This window comes from Haplochromis burtoni, unplaced genomic scaffold, assembly GCF_018398535.1.
Source record: "Haplochromis burtoni strain Fernald_Lab_line unplaced genomic scaffold, NCSU_Asbu1 Contig_673, whole genome shotgun sequence".
In the NCBI taxonomy this organism is placed as follows: Eukaryota; Metazoa; Chordata; class Actinopteri; order Cichliformes; family Cichlidae; genus Haplochromis; species Haplochromis burtoni.
The window spans coordinates 93,107-111,330 of record NW_024583034.1 but is presented as its reverse complement, the minus strand read 5'-3'; the positions used below and the strand labels follow the sequence as shown (position 1 = coordinate 111,330).

At 48.5% G+C, this 18,224-nt stretch overlaps 1 protein-coding gene across 4 annotated transcripts; it reads left to right on the top strand.

Moving 5' to 3' along the window:
* The first annotated feature begins 41 nt into the window (after positions 1 to 41).
* LOC102288549 (major vault protein) lies at positions 42 to 13,035 on the top strand. 4 transcript variants are annotated; one of them, XM_042215182.1, is made up of 18 exons: positions 42 to 189; positions 2,851 to 3,029; positions 3,141 to 3,336; positions 3,644 to 3,767; positions 3,893 to 4,024; positions 4,693 to 4,787; positions 5,828 to 6,064; positions 6,158 to 6,283; positions 7,772 to 7,987; positions 8,249 to 8,484; positions 8,554 to 8,751; positions 8,930 to 9,074; positions 9,507 to 9,718; positions 9,788 to 9,904; positions 10,278 to 10,404; positions 10,981 to 11,169; positions 12,122 to 12,273; positions 12,721 to 13,035. In XM_042215182.1, the coding sequence occupies exons 2-17, from the start codon at positions 2,866 to 2,868 to the stop codon at positions 12,245 to 12,247; spliced, it is 2,640 nt and encodes an 879-aa protein (XP_042071116.1). In that variant the 5' UTR covers positions 42 to 189; positions 2,851 to 2,865; the 3' UTR covers positions 12,248 to 12,273; positions 12,721 to 13,035. The 4 variants fall into 4 exon arrangements, with proteins under 4 accessions (XP_042071116.1, XP_005949564.1, XP_014185501.1 ...); XM_005949502.3 differs by having other exon boundaries at positions 7,769 to 7,987; XM_014330015.2 differs by having other exon boundaries at positions 46 to 189; positions 2,822 to 3,029; positions 7,769 to 7,987.
* The last annotated feature ends 5,189 nt before the right edge of the window (positions 13,036 to 18,224 follow it).

Genomic DNA, 18,224 nt, shown 5'->3' with positions numbered 1-18,224 from the left:
TGTGTGTGTGTGTGTGTTTGTTTGTTTGTTTCCCGGACCAGATGACTCGCTTCTGCTGATCATTTCCGGGTTTGCAGGTCTCTCTCGTCTTTCCCGCAGTGACTGCACTTCGGTCGGTTTTCTCCTCCGTGTGTGAGTCGGGACCCTGAGAGCAAACACAGAGCTGCCTGCTGCCTGCTGCGGGAAGAGGTAAGAACCTGAGGCTGTCTGACCGCTGCAGAACTTTGCTCTGAAATCTCAAACTTTAAACTTCCGTACGTGTCGGAGCAGATTTCTGAACAGCTGAAACAACTGAAGGTGGGGCGTGAACAAACATTACCCCACTTTTAAATCGGCTCATAGTACACCCGAAAAATAGCTTTTAATTGATTAGAATCTGAACTTTAACACGTGTTTGAGTTTCATTTTCAGTCTTCTGTCCTTTTGTTGTTCGCCTTGTAATCGGAAGGTATCCGGTTCGAGCCCCGGCTTGGACAGTCTCGGTGGTTGCGTCCTTGGGCTACTGGTGGTGGTCAGAGGGCCCGGTGGTGCCAGTGTCCGGCAGCCTCGCCCCAGGGTGGCTACAGTGTAGCTGCCATCACCAGTGTGTGGATGACTGGATGTGTAAAGCGTACAAATACAGGCCATCTGTTATCACGTCTCTGCTTATTCTCCTTTTAATCACTAAAAAAATCTCAGGGAACATCGAACTAGGTGAGTGCTGCCTCAGCCAAACACAGGGGCTTTCATTCAGAGTGTTTTAACGGAGTTTTGTGGGTTGCCAGGTTTGCAAACCATTACATTTGTTAAGCGTACACGAGCAGCTGTTTGTGATCCTGCAGAGCCGCCTCCTCTGTCAGAGCTGATCGTGTTACAGAGGAGAGGGAGCCACCCTCACATTTCCCATGTTATTGGACAGCCTGTGATGATGAGGTGAATGCTGCTAGAAAAGCGCTGCAGGAAGCTGCTGACACCTCTGATACACGTAAAAGATGCTACAGGCTGAAACTGTCTGCGTCTTTGCTCTTCAGCTCCACCTCCTCCACCCAGGGCTGGATTGGTGGATTGGCACCCCTCCCCTATCTTCGCCGTGCGCACAGGCAGCCTGTAGAAAAAGTTCAGTGTGGAGAAGATGGAGCTGAAAATCTGAGAGAAAACAAGAAGAAAGTAAAAATAACAGCAGAATTAACGACAACAGTAGTAACAGTAGTGAGCAGACCTCACAGCAGGCCGCGGCTGCACCAGCTGTGGAGACGTGAGGAAGATGAGACTAACGTGGTGAGAAAACAGGTGGAGGGAAGCAGAGATTGAAGGATTCGGCTAAATGAATGGCAGCTCTGACCATGAGCTAAGACTCGACTAAGAACTGACCCTGATCAAACCCCGCTTTGATATTTATAATCGAACAAAATCAAATGAAGCTTCATCATCCTCCGAGCGTCGCTGTGATCTGTGTGATTGATGGGTGCGAATCCAAAACAAAAGACAACGATTTCGATTTGAACTTGATCACATTAAAAAGTTGACAGTAGAATTTCTCATTTAAAAAGCTTCGTGCTGCGTTATTAAAGCTGCCCGCGCGGCTCCTTGTTCAGACGGCTTCACCCGCGTGTGCGAGGTGGAGGAGAAATACCCCGGATTACACCAACAAAGGTGGATGCAAATACTGTAACATGAGGTCACGTGGTCGGGGTTGGTTTAAGCTGATTGGATGAAGCTGCGGGTGAGTGAAGGAGCAGCTTTCTCCACAGTCACACCTGCAGCGCTTCCTGTTACCTGCTCGCCGGTTTCATGCTTCCTCTTTTATTGGCTGTGCCTGACCAGGACGCAGCCTCGTGCAGAGCGTTTAGAAATCTGCAGACTACAGAGTTCAACGCAGTTTGGACACATCTACCTGTGTTGGTCAAGGAAGTAGTTTCGTGAGGTCACTTCCTGTGACAGTCATGGGAACCGGAATGTGAAGTTTTGTGGTTTAACTCGAGAGACACAGGACGCGAGGCCCTGAGCTGCTGTTTGCAGAAACACGCCCTGTGCTCGGCGGCTCCAGATCCACGCCTCTGTGGGTCATCAGTGTTTGCACATTGACTTTATTGTTTTCTTTGTGATTATTGATGATCGGCTGTTTCAGGTCGAGCTTGTTTTTCAGGTCATATGACACTCTGACTTTGAGCAAAGTGCATGCAAATGTTATTGGGCGCACGATGCTGCGGGATTTGTGGAGCCTGCTGTGTCTGATTCAGTCACAAGTTCATCTCAGACTCCGTTTCAGCTCTTATCTCAGCAGCGTGTGAATGTTTGAGCTGATATCCTGACGCCAGTGTGCTCAGACTCACTCACTGTGTGATGTGTTTGCTCTTCAGGGTTGTGGTGGATTCAGCAGAGGACGAGGTTTCGTGTTTCTGGTCGTGGCTCATAAACATGTCGCCAGAGTCTTTACAGACCTGGAATTTATGGAAATATGGAGATAAAATGACTAAAAGGCAGGCAGCAGACTAACCCGGCAGGTGAACCTAAACCCCGGCAGGCCTCTTATTGGTGAAACCTTTGCACCACCCAGAGACTCGTGCTCTGCTGTGGAGGTGTCAGCCAGTCGTTTACAGAGACTTTGTTAGGGTCTGTGTTCAATAATCAATAACTGCCATCAGGCGGCTTGTATTGATTAGCTGTAGAAACAGGAGATGCTGACAGATGTCAGTAAAAAGCTGAACCAGCGTGAAGAAGTCTTCCCTCAGAGTCGGTTCTTTTTTTCTTCATTTGAAATCAAACGTGATAAAAATTGTTTTTTAAGGTTATTCTCAGCTTTTCTCTTTTCCTGATACACTTCCTTCTTTCCTTTAATAAGCCCCGCCCTCTCTATGCCATCATCTGCAGTAATTCGCTGACATCATGTCTAAGAAGGCCGGAAACCGCGGGCCAGAGATGGAGGGGCTGTTGGAGGCATCGATCATCCGGATCCCTCCGCATCACTACATCCACGTCCTGGACCAGAACACCAACATCGCCCGAGTGGAGATTGGACCGCTCACCTACATCCGCCAGGACAACGAGAGGTCAGAGGAAGCCGCCCTCCGGCTTCAGCAGGAAGACCTCTGACATTCAGGCTTCCTCGGGAGGAGCTCAAAACTTCATAACATCAAAGTCTTCTCCTTTTTTTCCCCCAGAGTGCTTTTCACTCCGGTGCGCATGGTCATGGTGCCTCCTCGTCACTATTGTGTGATCGCCAACCCCGTGGCCCGCGATGACGACAACCAGGTCCTGTTTGACCAATCTGGACAGGCCAAGCTGCGTCACGCCGACCTGGAGATCCGCCTGACCCAGGACCCGTTCCCCCTGTACCCCGGGGAGGAGATGCAACAGGTTTGTTCATTTATTTCACGGGAATTGAAACTTTATCAGGGAGACATAATGAAGATGAAAACATAAAGAAGTTATTAAAAAAGGATGAAAAGTCAGGCTGCAGGCTTCCAGAAACTGACCAATCAGAAGGAAGTGGGCGGTGCAGAGAATAAATCAGGCTTTTGAACTGAATCATGAACAGCTGAAAAAGTTCAATTTAACATTAAAGAAGAAGAAACTCTTTCACTGCGCGTTCTGTCGTGGAAGGAGGAGTCACTGAAGAGTTTCTTTGTTCTCGCTGATTCGAATGACGATTTTTGGCCTCCAGGACGTGACGCCGCTGCAGATCGTGTACCCCGACACGGCTCTGCGTCTGCAGGCTCTGCTGGACTTTGAGGTGGAGGGAGGAGAGAAGAGAGTAGCTGGAGACGAGTGGCTGTTCGAAGGACCCGGTGTGTACTGGTTTGACTGGTTGTCAGAACAAATACTTCATTGATTTGCATTTTCCTTTTAATCTGCGTTTCTGAAAGCACGGCACGAGCTGCAATTACGATATATATCTCTCGTCTGGTTTCAGGGACCTACATCCCCAGGAAGGAGGTGGCCGTGCTGGAGACCATCAAGGCCACGGTGATCAGGGAGAACCAGGCCATCAGGCTGAGAGCTCGCAAGGAGGGCAAGGACAGAACCGGAGTCAACAGAGTGACAGGTAACACTCACCTGTGAGCACCCCTGAACTGTTTGAAGCTCCGCCCCCAAATGTACCCAAGAAGTCAGTTCACAGAGAGAAAGATCAAACTAAACAACTTTTTTTTGCATCTTGCACATGTGGAACTTATTTGTTTCCCTTTTTTCTTCTCTTGGTGGTTTTGGATGCTCAGATTTTCCTGCATTTTGTAATGAATCAACTTCACTTTGGCGTCACATAAAACCTTCAATCAAAGCTGATTATGATTAAACAGTAAAAATGAAATGAATACAAGAAATGAGGTTGGCTCTGCCTATTTCAGCTCCATACTTTTATTAATTCACTCTATTAGAATAGAATAGAATAGCCTCTTTATTATTATTCAGAACAAAACTTTGGGGCATTTACTCGTCATCAGACGATACATACAGGTATGAAAGAAATCTCTCTGATGTACAAAAGGATATCAGGGAAAACAGGGTGGCTTTGCATGATTGTAGTTCAAAATGATACTTAGTTCATCCTGTGTGTGAAATAAGCTGTTTAAGCTCCTCCTCCGTGAAACGTTGGGTTATGGTTCCCCTTTAAGCCCGAGGCTCACGGGGACTTCCTGTTTCCTCTGCAGATTCAGAAAAGATTCGTTTTATGTTCAAGTGTCACGAACTGTCTCACCTGTGTCTGTGGCTCAGGTGAGGAGTGGCTGGTCAGTAAGGTGGGCGCGTACCTTCCAGGCGCGCACGAAGAGGTGATTGACATCGTCAACGCTTTCATCCTCACTGACAAGGTAACCCCGCCCCTCATAGACGCCCTGAAACGACGCCCTGCTCTTCACCTACACCTTCTCCCACACTGCAGCACTAAAGCCTGCACGGCCAGCACACACACACACACACACACACACACACACACACACACACACACCACACACACACACACACACACAGACGAGAACACACAGACACACACGACACACACACACAGACAGACACAACACACAGACACACACACACAGACACACACAACACACAGAACACACACGACACACACGACACACACACACACAGACACACACACACACACACACAACACACACACACACACGACACACACACACACACACACACACACACACAGACAGACACACAGACACACACAGACACACACACAACAAGACACACACACACACACACACACACACAACAGAGACACACGAACACAGACAACAGACACACAGACAGAACACAGAGACACACACACAGACACACAGACAGACACACACACAGACACACAGACACACAACAGACACACACAGACAACACACACACAGACACACACACAGACAACACAGACACACACACACACACACACACACACACACACACGACACGCACACAGACACACACACACAGAGACACAGACACACACAGACACACACACACAGACAGCACAGAGACAGACAGACAGACAGAACACACACAACGGACACACTACACAGACACACACACACACACAGACACACACACGACACACACACACACACACAGACACACACAAGACAACACACACACACACAGACACAACACACACGACACACAGACACACAACAGACACACACACAGACACACACACACACAGAGACACACACACAGACCACACAACACACAGAACACACACACACACACACACACACACACACACACAGAGACACACACACACACACAGACACAGACACACCTTCTTTAGTGTTTGTGGTTCACGAGCCATCAGAGAAACCACACGGATGCAGACGGTTTCTCTGACTGCTCGCTGTTGTCGTGTCTTCAGAAAGCGCTGCACGTGCGCGCCCTGCGGCCCTTCAAAGACGCCGGCGGGCGAGAACGTCGCACCGGGGAGGAATGGCTGGTCACCATGGCTGATAGAGAGGCCCACATCCCCTCTGTGGCAGAGGAGGTGGTGGGTGTGGTGGATGTAACCACCCTGAGCAGCAGGCAGTACTGCGTGATCCTGGACCCGGTCGGACCCGACGGGAAACCTCAGCTGGGTCAGAAGAGGGTGGTGAAGGTGAGGCGAAGCTTCAGTCTTGCCGTTTCTAGTTTTGCTGCGTTCGTGTCATTTCCTCAGGCCTGATCGTTTCCCCTCGTCTTCCTCTGTCAGGGCGAGCGCTCGTTTTTCCTGCAGCCTGGGGAGCACCTGGAAAACGGCATCCAGGACGTGTACGTGCTGTCGGAGGAGGAGGGGCTAGTGCTGCGAGCTGTGGAGGCCTTTAACGACACCCAGGAGGTAAGAAGAGAGCAAAACACAGAATCGCTTCATGTTTTGGTTGATTTTCCTAAAATATTCTGAAATTTGCATGACCGCCTAAATCACGGCTGCTTCATGCAAACCTTCGTCGTGTGCTTTCACTGTTAAACCCTTCGGTGAGCTGGATTGGAGCTCTTTCTGCATTTCTCAGGCACTTTCTCCTGAACTCTGCTGTATCTGTTCGCTTCTCTCTGGAGCGTCAGCTGAGCAGAAAGGAGAGACGGGACGAGGTGTTGTCAGATGAAGCTTGGGCGTGCACAGATGTGCTGCGGTTTAAAACCATCTTGTGCAACCGGTCGATCGGAGAGATTAAACAAGCAAACATGATGAGCTCAATAAAGAGGCCATCTGTAACGTGCTGCAGCTCTGTAAAGGCTGGTATGCAGGTGAAAGGCGTGTCTCTGGTCGAAAGGTGAGAACGCCTCGCAGTGCTGAGGGGTGTGGTTGAAAGGTTGGCTTTATCGCAGGTATTTCTAGGAACAGAGTGAACTTTGGTGCAGAGCAGTCATAGAAAGCAGCAGGTCAGGGTGAGGCCGACTGAGCGACCAGTCCTGTGGAAATATTTATTGTGTGCATATCTTTGGCAGTCGTTGAGGGTTTTTAGTCAGCGTCCTTCTAGGAGCAGCGCTCGCCACTCTGCAGCGCTCACAGTGTGAATGAACAGAGAGCCAAAACTATCATCTCCTTCAAGTAGAAGCGAAATGGGACGCAGTCTTCTGGGGGCCAAAGAGCTAAAAGCCAACTGATCCTGGAAAGAAGAGAAATGAAACCAAGAAACGAGGCCTGAGCTCGCAGCCACAACACAGGAAAAAAGGTTTGCATCAGCCAAAGTGCCACAAACCTCCTACCACGTCCCAGCGCACGGTAACCAAAGCTTTCTCCTGCTGTGCTTCCAGTCAGCCGTCCAACAGCCTGTTTCTAACTGTGCTGTCCCGACCTTTGACCTTTAACATGGAAGTTAAATGTAAAACAGAAGTTTGTTCTTTCAAAGCAGAGATGAGACAATCAGCCTTTAGGCCTGAACCCTCACATACATCGAGCCATGTCTCTATTTATCTCATCATAGTGCATCAGAGGTAGTTTAGCACGCGAGTCCGTGCATTAGAACATCTCTGATCCCAACTGGGTGGAAATGGGAGCCTCCAGCTGGAACTGGTTTAAATCCGGATCACTGGTGATCCTGTCCTTCACTTTCCTTTCCTAACCCGGACTAACCCACTCTCCTCTTCTTCTTCTTCTCTTCCTTCCTTTGACTCAACACCCCCACCCCCAAACCCTCTCCTGACTCCACCCACCATCACGCCTTCCACCTTTTCCTTTTATCTTCCCTTCACTTTTTTTACTCAGTATTTTCCTCCAATCCCGTCTCCTCCTCTCCCTCCCTCTCCCCCACCGCTCCAGTGCATCACCACGTTAACCCTTCTCTCCGTCCTCCTCCTCTCTGTCTCCCGTTCTGTCTGCCAGCAGGAGGAAGACGAGGAGGAGGAGGAGGAGGAAGAGCAGCAGGAGAGGGCTAAGCGCTCTCGCAGAAGCGGCACCCCCCGTCGCCCTGGAGACCGCTGGATGCTGCGCGGCCCCATCGAGTACGTCCCCCCTGCCAGCGTGGAGGTGTTGCTGCGGCGCCAAGCCATCCCGCTGGATGAGAACGAGGGCATCTACGTCAGGGACATCAAAACGGGAAAGGTAGGAGTGGCCTCAGCGTTCCCAGCCCCGCCTCTTTACATTGTCTTATATTTAGCAGAACGCTAAGTATAACGCTAAGAGTCCTTTAAACCTTCCTCGTGACCAGCAGGGGGCGACTCCTGCTTGTAAAGATTGCCTCAGCCCATCATCATCACAGGACCCTCAGTGCAGAGCGTTTAGGGTTTTCCTTTTATGTGTCATGTGTCTGTAAATGATTGATGATCGTGGTCAACGCCATAGCAACGTATTGCTGGTCTGCAGGTGCGCGCGGTGATTGGTCACACCTACATGCTGACTCACGACGAGGAGCTGTGGGAGAAGGACCTTCCTCCGAACGTCGAGGCCCTGCTGGGCGCTCGTCTCGACCCGCTTGCCGACCGCTCAGACCGCGGCCAGCAGGCACCGGCCGCCCCGAGGGAGAAGACCAGGGTGGTGTCCTTCAGGGTGCCCCACAACGCCGCCGTGCAGGTCTACGACTACAGGGAGAAGAAAGCCAGGTGGGCGCTGCTGTGCGTTGGGGTTGAATGAAGCTGAACTGCTGGTGCTGATGGTGGTTTTGTCTGCAGGGTGGTGTTTGGACCGGAGATGGTGATGCTGGGACCCGACGAGCAGTTCACCGTGCTGTCGCTGTCTGGGGACAAGCCAAAGAGGGCCAACGTCATCAAGGCCATCTGCCTCCTGCTGGGGCCCGACTTCTTCACCGACATCATCACTATCGAGACGGCCGACCACGCCCGGCTGCAGCTGCAGCTCTCCTACAACTGGTAAGCGCACGCTTGTGTGAGTCCGTGGAGAGGCCGGTTCACAGCACAGCAGCATGATCTCTGACTGCTCCGGGTTTTTAAAAAAAAATGTGCATTTCCGGGTTAAAGCGCCGACAAACGCAGACGCCTCTCAGTTCTAAGTGTTTCTTACCTTGGCTCCTCCCCCTCTCCCTCGCAGGCACTTCGAGGTGAAGTCTCGGGCGGACGCAGCCAACGCCGCGGCCGTGTTTTCGGTCCCCGACTTTGTGGGCGACGCCTGTAAAGCCATCGCATCGCGGATCCGTGGAGCTGTGGCCTCGGTGCAGTTTGATGATTTCCACAAGGTTTGTATCGGAACATCCAGCCTGTGATATCCTGATGCTTTTACATTCAGAATGAAATGAAATCACCAACTGATGAAGAACAAGCCGGTCTGCAGGTCAGGCCGACCGACATCCATCTCTGTGTTTGTGTTCTGGGACTTCACTCGAGCAGCTTTGCACGATTCAGTTCGAAATAATCCTTCTTTGTCTCACACTGAACCTGAGAGCAGCCTGTGAAACGAGCTGTTTTACCCCCAGACCACCGCAGGTTCGAGTAGTTTTCTCCTCATAATTAATGTCAGCTGAGTGTACTCAGGCTTGATAAGAACAAATGACTAAAGTAAAATATTAGTCGAAAATGTGCCTCCATCCGTTGTGGTGGGAGTCGCACAGGATCGTTTAAAAATCCCAGATTCTGACGTGATCGTTGAGCCAACGTGTTTCTGTCTGCAGAACTCGAACCGGATCATCTGCTCGGCCGTGTTCGGCTTCGATGAGAAGATGCAGGTTCGCTCGAGTCTTCGCTTCAGCCAGAACAACCTGGCGATCAGCAGCGTGGACATCCAGTCCGTGGAGCCCGTCGACCAGCGCACACGAGATGCCCTGCAGAAGAGCGTCCAGCTGGCCATCGAGATCACCACCAACTCCCAGGAAGCGGCTGCACGGTCCGACACACACACACACACACAGCATCAATGAGACGTCGCAGCTTCATGAGGTTTGCTTGTGTGCAGACACGAGGCCGAGCGTCTGGAGCAGGAGGCCCGGGGGAAGCTGGAGAGGCAGCGCATCACCGACCAGGCCGAGGCGGAGCGAGCCAGGAAGGAGCTGCTGGAGCTGGAGGCGCTCAGGTGAAGCCAGACGCCACCAGCAGGAGAAAATCAGAGCGTTAGATGGCTCTTAAATATCTTCTCAAGGTCACAGGATGCAAACAAACCACAACGCCTAACGTTATCAATTATGAGACTTCGACATGTTTTATGTCTGTCGTCACATTTTTGTCCGATTTTTTTAAGATCAGCTTGGAGCTGCTTCCATGAGGCAGAGCTCGAGTGTAACACACAAAGACTCTGACAGACTCCAACCGTCAGAACTAATTTACAACAAACTGCAGACAAAACTAAAAGTGTGTGTGTGTGTGTGTGTGTGTGTGTGTGTGTGTGTGTGTGTGTGTGTGTGTTGTGTGTGTGTGTGTGTGTGTGTGTGTGTGTGCGTGTGTTTCAGCGCGGCGGTGGAGAGCACCGGAGCGGCGAAGGCTGAAGCTCAGTCTCGGGCGGAGGCGGCTCGGATTCAGGGAGAGGCGGCGGTCAGCGAGGCCAAACTGAAGGCCGAGGCTCAGAGGATCGAGGCGGTACGTTCACACTTCCTCCCTTTCCGTATAAAACATGTCAGTAAAATCTGCCGCCTGCTTTAAAGTAACGAGCTGACTCACAGCTCACTGATTCACCAAAACGATTAAAAGTGAGCTTGAAATAGAGTTCAAGGGTCGAATGATGTCACCCCGATTAATCCAGTTTACATGAACAAAAACACACAAAGACTTTGTGCTGGATGGATTTAACCTCGCCGTCTGAAAGAAGGCGCCGGCTCACGAGTCCCAGTTTAAACGGATTCAAAAGAAAAAGTGACGCCGCGGAGTCGAAGCTGTCCAAGTCAAAAAGAAGAAGCTGGCAAATTATCGCGCAGATCTAAACAGCTGTGTTAAAAAAATTCTCTCTCGTCTCCATGGCGATATTTTCTGTCACGTGTTTTGGCTGTCGTCTCTTCGTTGTAGTATTTCTGTCGTAGCGCTACGTCAAAGTTTTCCCTCATCTGTCTTATCTGCTCCATCTCCACACCAGCTTTATTCAGTTTAATTCAGCCTCGAGGTGCTTTTTATTGTAAGGTCGACCCTATATGTCTCTGTAATGTGTGTGTGTGTGCGCAGGAGGCGGAGCTGCAGCGCCTGGCGAAGGCTCGTGAGCAGGAGCTGAGCTATAAGAAGGAGATCGACCATCTGGAGGTGGAGAAGCAGCAGCGGCTGGCTGAGATCGAGAGTCAGCGCTTCAAGCAGATGATGGAGAGTTTGGGCAGCGAGACGCTGAAGGAGATCGCCAGAGCCGGCCCCGAGATGCAGGTACAACACCCACGCCGCTGACACCACACCCACGCCGCTGACACCACACCCTCGAACATGAAATGCTCCGAATTATTTTAAGAATAAGAAAGACTGTGCTGAGAGTCTACGCCACACACAAGCTGATTATGTGTTTATTATAATAAACATTATTGTTTATTAAAGCAAAAACGTTTTTTCTGCTCTTTTTGTAGACGTCTGACAACAGGTTTCATTTCACTGAGCCATCGCTTTTATTTTGAAAAACCACACCACACTTGTTAACCGACCACCGAGCGAGAGTAAAACTAGAAAGCATGCGACACAAACTAGTAACCCGACGTTTGGTAGATGTTTGAGTTTCCAACAAACCAAACGTGTTTTATTTTGAAAAGCTCAACCGTTCCTGTTTCCTTTTCAGTTTCACAACCAGCACTGAAACTCCGTGTGTTTGTAGACACGCGTGTTTCAGGCCAGACGCACGAGACTTTGTTTCAAAGATCTGTGTTTGAAAACGTGTAACTGAAGGCGACACGCTCGTCATCGAGCTTCAACCTCAGTGGTCTGTGTACGAACGGCGTGATGATGAATAAGGCGCGACGTTGAACTGCAGCACAGACTCGTTACAGTCTGTCTATTGAAGATTTATTAACGCAGTCTTTGCTTTTAACTTGCGCTTGTTTACTTTTCCATCACATCGCTCGCCTGACTCGGACGCTGGCCGCTTTTTGCAGCGTTTGCTCGAATAATAAACGTGCAATAATGAATTAAAACAAATTTGAGATTGTTTGCAGATGAACCAGAGTAACGTTTATCGTCTCATTTAAACCTGCGCAGGTGTTTATGCTGTCTTATAATGGGGGGGTTATTTTAAAGCTTCTGCCCCAAAATAAGGTTTTAAGCCTTGTTTTAATTTCTCTTGTTTTTGCTGCTGCTGAGCTTAAAACTGTCTGCACTGGTTTGTTTCCTCCAGGTGAAGATGCTCCAGTCTCTGGGGCTCAAGTCCACCCTCATCACGGACGGCTCGTCTCCCATCAACCTCTTCACCACAGCCAACGGCCTGCTGGGGGCGCTGCCGGGTCAGGGACAGGCCCAGTGAGGAAGAGGAGGGGAACAGATGTGAAAGTAAACCTCAGCAGATCTTCTCTCTTGTTTCTGTTACTGCCGACTTCTCAGTGATTTCATTCAGTTTCTGCAGCTGTCAAACAAAACCGATTTTTTAGCCTCGTTCATCGGCTCTGTGCAAAGAAATGTTTCTTTTTAATCATTTAAGCCCAAATTTGTTTAACTTAACACGAGTGTGAAGCAGGAAACGTTAGACTGTGACGAGGCTCAGAAACATGAAGCTGATGCACCTGAAGGACACAGACCCTCATCACATCTCGTTTTTTAGACTCGTCATCGACTAGTTTAGAACAACTGACTTTTCAAAATAAGAGCCAGAGGAACAAATATGAAAGCACTGCTGGTTCGAAATTAACAACACCTGATGGTTCAGTGGGACAAAGGTCACTGATGAAGATGACTCCTGACATTTAGGAATTTCTTTCTGTTGTTTTCTTTATTTTTCAGGTTCAACATTGGAGGTCGTGACGGGTTTTTTCCACCTACCATACAATATGTTAAAGTTCAATATTAAAGCGATGTGTGCTGGCCGGAGGAAGTGAGGTGCGCACGTGTCGGAGACCCCGCAGCGAAGATGTCGTTCACCGTCCCACGCTGACAGCCAAAGATTTGTTCCTACTGAGCACTTTTTCTCCCAAAGCTAAAAATGCTGTTTACAGATGTTGACTCTGGTGTGTGGATGTCTCTGCCTTACAAAGTGCTCATGTTCTTCCTTCTGTGGTTTTTTCGCTGAAGCAATATTAAAACTGACGTCCTCCTCTGTGCCCGTGTTTTATTTTCATGAGCTGCTCTGATTCGCCAATAATGAGCAAACAAAAGCTCCAAACGCTCAGTTCATCACCGTGTTTCTACTCCCGACCTGTGTGAGGTCATGGGGTGTCCCCTCTCTGGGTTCAAATGTTCCTCCAGTCCAAAAGCAAAGCGTCCTCACCTTCAGCTCCAAAGGATCACGTGTTCTCTCAGCTGTTACAATAAAGTCAAACAAAGGTTTGTTTTCCATCTAAATCTGATACGCCCCGTTCTGATTGAAGGATGTATGAAACGGGGTCAGTGAAGCCCAGGACGAGGGGGCAACTGTGCTCATTAAAAGGTCAGGTTGTGGGTCACTGATGGGTGGAGACAGACGGCATCATGTGACAGGAAGAAGGCGGCGAGAGCGGGCAAAGTTCAGCATAGAGAAGGTCCGAGATGATCGTGTAGGTTACTCGCCAGATGTTGTTTGAGCACACTGCAAACAGTGGCTAACTCAGCCACACAAGTCCCGCCCACCTGTTCTTCAGTCAATCAGAAGAAAGTCTCAAAGGTCAAAGAGCACACGAAGGCCTGGCGTAAAACAAGCAGGGATGATTTTGAGCCGCGACCCACGCAAAGCCAAAGAGCGAGGCGTGGCCCGTTTAATCCACCTGAGAAAATCCACCTGAAGGATCTACTCGGTCTCCTCCATTTGGCCACAGGTTCTCATCCACATCACATCTTATGTCATCTAGGGCAACACACCTAGGAAAGAATCTTCTGGCTGCCAGAATTGAAGGAGTTGAAAGATTGAAGCAGTAACACCTGTGCAGATGTTCATCTACAATGAGAATCAGCTGTGGCTGGTTAAACTGCGTGTTTAGATTTTAAATATGTTTCCATAAAATATTGCTGTTGCATTTTGCTCTTTTTAAGTTTTGCATTGTGTTATTGTTTTGGCCATAAGTTTAACAGTTCTGAAAACAGTATGTAAGCACATGCAAAATGTCCTGTACGTACAAAGGTTTTTGGCAGTTGTTGTGTCTGAGTGAGAAGATAATTCATGAAATTTGAGAGATGTAGTCATTGAATGCATTTTGTGCCAAAACAATGATAACTGGTCCTCAGTTTAGCCCACATAGACTTCTGTTGTGCTCACTGTGTGAGGAGTTTTGCAAACGTGACCTAAGTATTGAGACATGTGTCCTAGCGTCTGTAACAAACTGTAATAGTTAAATATTATTATTGAGGGGCACAGACAGGACTCCGCACGCACACACACATAAAAAAATAAATACATTTTTTTTTTAAAGTTGCCTCAACAAAAGGGCACTTTGGGCACCCATCAGGAAAGGGGCGGGTGCTCAAGCCCCTCTAGCCACCCCTCTGCAGGTGCCTGACCCTAAGACCTGACCAACTTGGGTGGCCAAGCTTCTGCTGGTCTAGCTTTTAGGGTCACTGAGACACGCAAACCCCCCCGACCACATTAAGGTGGTAATCCCTCAGGGGGAAACAGATTTCAGTCAGGTTTCAGAGCTCATCAAATTTCCCACGTGTGGGACTAATAAAGGTTATCTTATCTTATCTTATCATCACAGCACAGAAACAGCTTTGAAAACCGCTAATTTAAATAAAAGTAAAACAAAGTAGGCCAAGTTATAAAGAAAAAGGCAAATTCACCAAGTCTTGAAATATAAAAGTGAAAAATAGAAATACAGAATAAAATAAAATATCTTTACAACCAACAACATAAAATCTATCTTAATTACATGACCTTATTTTGCAAAAATGAAATAAGAATAAAATCAGACATTCAATTTATGGACTCTCAAATTAACAGAGTCGCATTAAACGCACCTCACTGCCTGCCGTAGCTGCACCTCAAAGGTTGGATTTAACCAAAGTCCCGCAATTAAAGGAAATTAAAAAAAAATGTTTCTAACAGATACAGTGAAGAACATTAAAATCGTTCACTGTCAGTTACAGCCGCTATGACCCTGACGCCCTGCCTACTGAGAAACCTGCCCCCGGGTCATCTGCATACTAACAGTGATTGGCTGAGGGCGGGTGAGCATGCGCACAAACACAACAGCGGTAAAGTGAGCCGTCATTTGTGAGCCGCGGTCAAGCCAGCCGCCTCTTATCCGCCGCATAAATTTCCTTGCGCTTTTACACCAGTCTTTACGGTAGCGCCTTTTGAAAGCCTAGACCCGCGCACACGTGCACGCGCGCGAACACTCACACGCACATGGGCGCACACAAATTACAATGAAACAGCCCAATACAGTCAATACAATTATGTCTATTTCAGAAATTCATTAAAAATCATCCTGAGTAGTTGAGGTCCAACTTTCAACACATTCCTCCGGGACACCTCCTGTACCTGTGTGCCAAGTTTCAGCCAGATTCACTGTAAAATTACTCAGAAATTAAAGGAAACTTATATCAATTCAATACAGCCAATACACTACAATTATGAATTAAATTCATTTAAAAATTCAAATTTCCATAATTGTAGTTATTTGGCTTATAATTGCATATAAGTTTCCTTTAATTTCTGAGTAATTTTACAGTGAATCTGGCTGAAACTTGGCACACAGGTACAGTAGGTGTCCCAGGAGGGATGTGTTGAAAGTTGGACCTCAACTACTAAGGATGATTTTTAATGAATTTCTGAAATAGACATAATTGTATTGACTGTATTGGGCTGTTCCATTGTAATTTGTGTGCGCGCGTGTGCGTGACTGTTCACGCGCGTGCACGTGTGCGCGAGTCTAGGCTTTCAATCAGGATATAAAGCGAAAAGGCGCTACCGTAAAGACTGGTGTAAAAGCGCAAGGAAATTTATGCGGCGGATAAGAGGCGGCTGGCTTGACTGCGGCTCACAAATGACGGCTCACTTTACCGCGGTCAAACACAGCACGGAGCGAAAGAGCGAACGAGATGTGAAATATGTCATCTCATGTGTGCCTTTTCTAGCGGTTTTGCAGCTACTGTAGTGAATCGTGTCCATGTTCAGTTTGGTGGTAAACTATTATTTTCGTTCTCAACTTGTAAAAGTTTGACTTGAGCGGGCAGGATGTTTGTTTGAGGGGGCAACGCCCCCTCTTGGCCCAGTGTATAGCCCGGCACAGAATGAACAGGTGAGATTGGGACCACTGGGACCATCTTCATCGTTTATTTCACGTCATTTTGAGTTTTGCATCTGGGTTGGGTTTGGGATCACCAGCTTCACGTCACAGTGACGTTTAAACGTTGAGAGTGATCAGAGAGGAAACCGATGTTTCAGCAGACGCTCCAGCTCCAGCTCTGGGCAGCGTACTGAACACTGGGGCTTGTGCTCCCGTGTGTCCACTAGAGGGAGCTCACAGAGTTCTCTGTTGGTGATCATGCTGTGGCGTGTCCCAGGTGAGGTTGTAGATTTGAAAGCTGCACATAGGCTGAAGCTATCGCACTTAAGGAGCAATGAAACAACTACAGCTTTACTCCGAATATTACGTGTCTTTGTACTCCCCACAGATCCACTGGATCTAAATGAAAATGATCGATCCTGTGCAGAGCCACCATGATTTTCTGCATGTTTGAAATTTCGGACATGTAAACACAGGACCCCCCGCTGGAGCCCCCAGTGGACAATAGAGGAACTGCAGGTTTCAGTCCCGGTGTTTGCAAACGCTCATGCTTTCTCTGCACAGCGACCCCGATCACACCGATCAGCCTGAGCGACAGAGAGGCACGCGTGTGAAAGAGCATGTTTTTAGTCTGTTATTAGGATGGACTCGATCGCAGGCACGTCAGGGCGAGCAGCTCTGCAGAGACGAGGTGGCTCCTCTTTAACTCAATTCATCGACCCTGTAATTGAATCAGGGGAGGATAATGAAATCCTTCAAGGTTGACTCTAACTCTCTCCAGCTGTCTCTTCTCCTTCAGGTTCCTCTTCATCTTCTGTTATCGACCCATCGCCCTCTGCTGGCTCTGCGTTTGCGTGGATATCCAGGATTCATCGATAAATCAGCTGATCGATGCCACAGAAACCCTGAGTAGTAAACGGCGAGCGTCACAGTCAGACTGAGAACAGAGACGTGTGTTTGTGCAGCGACTTTTCAGTACAAATGAATCTTAATTCATTAAGAAACTGACAGAAAATTAACTGGTGACTCACCCAGTCCTGCACTAATCTAATCTTTCCTCCACGTAGGACTTTGTGTCAGATTTGCTCTTTTTCACATTTTTAATAGACTCGTGAAATGTTTATGTTCTGACTCTTCTTTTTTCTCTTACTTGAAAAAACAATAAGATCCAGAAACACAATGGTTCATGACATCCAACAATCGCGTTATATTTTCAGAATGATGCCAGAAACACTCAGCGTTCACCTCAGCGTCTCTCTGCAGAGAGGTCGGCATCTTCCAGGCGACCAGTCGGGACCTGTGTGTTCTTCACATCCACCAGATCCAAGCTGAAGCGAACACAGCAACATTTACTGCAGGTTCGACTTCAGCCTGTAACCAGCATCACGCAGAGAAACACATCTGAGAGCATCTTCCTGCATATATTGTGCACGTTTGTGCTCATCTAATTCCTTGTTTGTTCTGTATCTGCTGCTTTCCTGTGTATCAGTGACAGCTGTCTGCTTGCATACGTAGTACTTGCTTTGGTCCTATTTCTATTATCTTCCTTTTATTCTCTATGTTACTTGTTAAGCATACCCTTGGTTTTAAGTGTGCTTTATAAATAAAGTTTATTATTATTATTATTATTATTCCTGATAACCAATCGGGAGGCCACGTCGAGGACAATCCAAAGACCTGAATCTCCTGAGTGCATTTTAAAATCACCACCCTGTGAGCCAGCGAGCGCCATGCAGGCACAGATTCACCCTCCTCAGATCCTCAGCAGGGAGCCAGACGGCAGCGGCGTCACGCTAAGCTCCAGAATGCTCGCCAAGGTGACATGAAGGCAGGCGAACGCAGAGAAACCAAATGCACCTCATAAGCACCCAAAGCACAGATTTACTGCACAGCTGCACAGAAAACGCTCCGCGGCAATAACAGCCCAAGAAGAAGAAGATCAGAAGCACCCAGCGCTGCCGACTGAAGCCTCCGTCACACCATGAACTCCACAAGTATATACACAGTACACAACTGCACACATCCAACCACAAACAAAGAAATTACAACAATAACAATGAAGGCGAACCTTCAGGGTCACGATCTGCA

Excerpts from the sequence above, each read along its gene's own strand:
- LOC102288549 (XM_005949502.3), top strand. The coding sequence starts at position 2,866 with ATGTCTAAGAAGGCCGGAAACCGCGGGCCAGAGATGGAGGGGCTGTTG. Across the intron at positions 6,065-6,157 it reads GTCAGAAGAGGGTGGTGAAG|GGCGAGCGCTCGTTTTTCCT; the intron begins GTGAGGCGAAGC and ends TTCCTCTGTCAG. Across the intron at positions 7,988-8,248 it reads GGGACATCAAAACGGGAAAG|GTGCGCGCGGTGATTGGTCA; the intron begins GTAGGAGTGGCC and ends GCTGGTCTGCAG.